This window comes from Octopus bimaculoides, chromosome 10 (assembly GCF_001194135.2).
Source record: "Octopus bimaculoides isolate UCB-OBI-ISO-001 chromosome 10, ASM119413v2, whole genome shotgun sequence".
Lineage (NCBI taxonomy): Eukaryota > Metazoa > Mollusca > Cephalopoda > Octopoda > Octopodidae > Octopus > Octopus bimaculoides.
This window is the reverse complement of record NC_068990.1, coordinates 54,904,211-54,909,666: the sequence shown is the minus strand read 5'-3', so window position 1 is coordinate 54,909,666 and position 5,456 is coordinate 54,904,211. Positions and strand designations below refer to the sequence as shown.

The window sequence follows — 5,456 nt, the reverse complement described above, 5'->3', positions numbered from 1 at the left end:
CAGTTGATTATATCAATCCTGGTATTTAACAGGTGTTTCACTGACCCCAGAAGAATAAAAGGCTAAAGCTGACCTCAGTGGGATATGAATGATCTCAGAAAAAAAAAAAAAAAGAAAAAGAAAAAGAAAAACTGAATGGTTCAGGATGAAGCCAAACCATTTTCCCTTAGACATAAGGGCCAGAAATTGATCCCTGGTAACTTGAGTGGTTACTTTACTTATTGACAATGACAAGATGAAAGGCAAAGTTGACCTTAGAGAGATTTGATTTCAGAATGTAAAGAGCGGTAACAAATACCACAAGGTATTTTTTTTATGCTCTAACAATTCTGCCAATCTGGTAATAATAATCTCAAAGAATGAATCTTGGAGAGTAAGGAATATATAAAAAAAAAATATTAAATAACGTTTTTAAAATCACAGAAATCTCAATTTTTCCAAAGCCTTCTCCTTTGATCCAGTCACACGATTGAATACATGTGTTTGTATGTACATACATTCATGTGTATTATATATCTGTGTGTGTGCTATACATAAGCATGTATCTGTGTGTGTGCGTGTGTGTGCATTTGAAAGACAAAGGAGGAGGTGTGGTAAACAGATATTATACATCATAAGTAGGAAGTAAAATAAGGAGATCAATGGATGAAGGAAGGATAAACCAACCTACTAAGTTTACAAGAATGCGTAGCTTTCTTAGAGATTCAGGTTCTTAATCATTTTCAGCAACCAAATTCAAAGACGACCAAATCTGGTTCATGTTTTATACATTACTCTAAGTAACTGGAAACTCCTCACTCCCATACACACACACACACCAGATAACACAGAATTCTTATCTGCTTTTTTTCTTTTCTAAGTTTTATCCTTTCTTCATTGTTCTCTTTACTTCTAACTAACTGACAACACTATTAGCATTACCAAAATGACTTGGAGTGAATTCTTACACAGACACCAGGCCAGCCTTGCAAGACATCAGTTGGTGGGAGGGACGGGAGGAGTGAAATGAAATGCAAGCTATTCTTATATTCGTTTCAGTCATTAGACTGAGGATGTGTTGGGGCACTATCTTGAAGAATTTTAATGAAACAAATTGCCCCCAGTATTTATTCTTTAAGCCTGGTATGTTATTCTGCCAGTACCTTTTGTTAAACTGTTAAATTACAGGGACATAAATACACTAACACCAGTTGTCAAGTGGTGGTGTGAGAGAGACAGACACACACACTATATATATATATATATATATATATATATATATATATATATATATATGATGAACTTCTTTCAGTTTCCAACAACCAAATCTATTCAAAAGGCTTTGGTTGGTCTGAGGTTGTAGTAGAAGACACTTTCTCAAGATATCATGTAGTGGTACTGAACCCAGAACCATGTGGTTGGGAAGCAAGCTACTTACCACACAGCTACACCATCCTTCATGCATTCCTTAAGGACATTAATGTTGTCTGTGCCACACTTCACTGACTTTCCACCACACCTATAATAATAATCTTTGAAGTCTAAAATTTTGTGTACAAGGTATAGTTAATTAAATCAATCTCTAGTAGTCAAATGGTACTTTGTTTAATTTACCCTTTCTACCAGAAAGTTGAAAGGCAAAGTTCCACTACAACAAGATTCAAAGTCAGAACCTAAAAGGATGCAATTATTAACCTTGGACATTTTGTTGCTCTGTTGATTCTACCGATCCATCTCTACTCTGCAACCAACCAACCTGTTATAATATTATTACTGATATCTTACAAATGACAGTGTGATGAAGCAGTTCTGTGTCAAATTCATATCAGTTTTTGTTTCAAAAGTTAAACCTCTTCACAGTTCAGTCAAACAATTCTTTCGATGATGAAGGTCACCCAGACTTATGAGATTGTGTACTGTGTGCCTAAATATATACCCTGTAACAATTGTCACAATTCAACCTTTTGAAATTTATATTATAAATGAGATATGCTAAAATGCAATCTTGAAACCTTCCCTTCACAAGCCATGGGGTGGGTGGGTCACAGAATCTAATATATATAGCAATATACGTAGGTGTGTGGGTATGTGTGTGTATATATATATATATATATATATATATATATATATATAAATACACATGCCACACCTGGAACCAACCCTGTGTTGGATGTATGGTTTATATTGGATTTGGTACATATGTGTATATATTTGTGTATGTGAGTGTATACATGCACACACTCACACATATGGTAATAATACCAATAAATGACAACTGTGATCTCAATACCAAATACCCAGTCATTCCTGGTGTCCTACTTGTTGATATACCTAAATTCTAATGAATCCTGTAACTTATTTTATATATATATATATATATTGAGTTTTTACCTGTAATTTTGGATTTTATCCCTAATATTATTACATATATATATATATATATATATATATATATATACACACGCACGATATAAAACACAGGACTCACCCATCTCTTTTTGACTGTACCTACAGGTTAGGGTAGGGAGGTTGGTTGGTACTGCAAATTAACCCAGTAAAGCAATCAAGTTTTAAAGCAGTGCTCTTTACTTTTTAAAGCAATAGACCTACCCATCCACATTGTGGCAACTATGCTTTATCTAGACAGGATGAGTCCATTCACTTCTCTGTAGGTTGTAAACACAGTATCTAGCTACCCAGTAAGATCCTAAAGTCTTGGCTGTGGGTACAGTGCAGTGCTGGTGTGCAAAATATAAACTGCTAATCCTACACAACTGATTACCTGACATTTTACCATCTAAACCCTCTTAACTCTATATTTTTTTATTGTTACATTTATAACAAAAATAAAGTTAGAAAAAAGAAAAAGTTGGATGAATTTGTTTTCTTTTTTTTTTACATTGGATTTTCTTTTTTTGTTATTTGTTTGTAGGGAGAGCGGGAGTTTCTCTTACTTTTTTGTCTTTTTTCTTTTTACAAAATTGTTTCTCTCTCATTGGCATAGCAAATAAGTAGGGTGGCGATGATGATGATGATGATGATAATGTTGGTGATGATGATAATATTAGTGATGATGATAACGATGATGATTAACAGAGGGAAAAATATTTTTATGGACCTTTTTTTTTTTTTTAGTGGGAGTGGTGTACTGAAAAAAAATATGGGGTAGGGGAACAAAACAGGTGGTTAAAAAAGGTTCCATCACAATATCATATCCTCATCACTGTCGTCATGATATGTTATGTTGTGTTCATCTTCCATGACCAGCAGACCTTCATCATCACCATCATCTATTTGAGGCACCTGCAGGAAAATAAATAAATTAATAAATAATTGTGGAAATGGGACAATAATCAGGTGGTACATGTAAAGCAATTCTGATATTTTATAGTATTGTTGGCACTCCGTCGCTTATGACGTCGAGGGTTCCCGTTGTTCCGATCAACGGAACAGCCTGCTCGTGAAATTAACGTGCAAGTGGCTGAGCACTCCACAGACACGTGTGCCCTTAACGTAGTTCTCGGGGATATTCAGCATGACACAGTGTGACAAGGCTGACCCTTTGAATTACAGGCACAACAGAAACAGGAAGAAAGAGTGAGAGAAAGTTGTGGTGAAAGAGTACAGCAGGGTTCGCCACCATCCCCTGCCGGAGCCTCATGGAGCTTTAGGTGTTTTCACTCAATAAACACTCACAACGCCCGGTCTGGGAATCGAAATCGCGATTATATGACCGCGAGTCCGCTGCCCTAACTACTGGGCCATTGCGCCTCCACATTTTATAGTATGTAATAGACAGAACTGCCAATCTCCATTTTTCTCCAGTCATTGACAAAGGACTGAGATATGTCACATTGCTGTATTCAAGAAGTCTCATCCAGCACAACAGAATTGATATCCTAAAATTACTGTGCCACGTAAAAAGTGCTGGTGCCACATAAAAAGCACCCAGTACACTGTAAATTGGTTGGTGTTAGGATAGGCACCAAGCTGTAGAAACCAAGCTAAAACAGACTAAGGAACCTGGTATGGCCCCTGGCCTTGTCGGTTCCTGGTAAGCTGTCCAACCTATGCCTGCGTGGAAAGCAGATATTAAATGATGAAGATAATGAATCAACTGCAAGTACAAATTATCAGATCAAGGTATTTTCCTAAAGAGTACAACCCTAAAAAGTGCTTTCTAATATTGTAATTTTCAAATGATTCCAACGTGCTGGTTAAGCAAGCAGGCCAACATTCTGCCTGAATGGGACTAAAGTCCATTGCAAGGTTATTCTATTTACAGCTCAGTGGACTGAAGAACACAATGCACTACTAGTCTGGGAATTACATCCATGATCTTGCAATTATGAGTGCAACACACTAACCATTAGGTCATGCACACAAATGTATATTTTGAACTGATTTGAAAAATAACAGGGTCTACTAATAGACAAATGTGAAAATCCAAAATAATTGCCAACAGTTTACCAGGTTTTTCAAGCAGGAGACTTTGCTCCACATTACCTCCTCATTTATTAAGACGTCAGAATAGATGTAGGATTTTCTGGGTAATGTTATCTCTTATGTCATTAACTACCAACATGCCAGTGAGAAATTTATATCCTGATTTACTTGGTACCATGAAATTAGAACATACCAGGGACTCCTCTGTCTTTAGGGAGACATGCGTACACATTCAACCAAAATGTGCAACTGAAGAAACATCTACATAATCACTCAACTTTCTAGAAATAGCAGCAAAACTTCCCTTAAACGTACCTTCTTATCCTAAACAAAAGCTACTAAGGTGCAGTATAATGGATATAATCCTAGATACACAATGTCTAAACCCCATCCACACACACACATCATCTCCAGGTCTAAACACTGCTGACTTCTATCAGAGAGAGAGAGAGAGAGAGAGAGAGAGAGAGAGAGAGAGAGAAAGAGAGAGAGAGAGAGAAAGAGAGAGAGAGAGAAAGAGAGAGAGAGAGAGAGAGAAAGAGAGAGAGAGGGTGAACACCAGTACATTCTTCTGCTATCTGATATCTATTCCTTTATGCTTGTAACTGATCTTATTGCTTAGCTCAAGGTTAGCCCTATTAAGCCAAAATATGACTGAAGACATACAAACAGTGACCAACCAATCATTCTTCCAGACAATACATCTCGGACTACACTAAGGTGTCTTTTGTTGTAGTGTATTTCCAAGTCAACTATAACCAAGCAAATGTAGATAGTATGAGTGGAGAGAGATTTGGCAACCATTTCTAATAGGTTTAAGCAACTACATTGAGGCTCTTGAAGTTATTCCTGATGATGCTGTTTTTTGTCTCTATCTTGTTTTTAAATGTTTGCTTGGACTTAGAGGGAAAGTTTCAGAGCAACTGATGGACCACTGGACATTTACTTTAGGAACGTACAAGGAAAAGTCAGCTTGGTGGAGCCCATCCCATTCCAAGAATATATGTGAGTGTATGTATGTATGCATATAT

General features: G+C 36.6%; 1 protein-coding gene across 1 annotated transcript in view; it reads right to left on the bottom strand.

The window, feature by feature from the left end:
• Positions 1-2,066: 2,066 nt before the first annotated feature.
• The window catches only part of LOC106881233 (cation-independent mannose-6-phosphate receptor), a 159,211-nt gene continuing 155,821 nt past the window's right edge, over positions 2,067-5,456 (bottom strand). Inside the window, exon 44 of the mRNA XM_052970966.1 lies at positions 2,067-3,282. Within this exon, the coding sequence (XP_052826926.1) occupies positions 3,181-3,282 (102 nt within the window). The 3' untranslated portion in view covers positions 2,067-3,180. The remainder of the gene's footprint in view (positions 3,283-5,456) is intronic.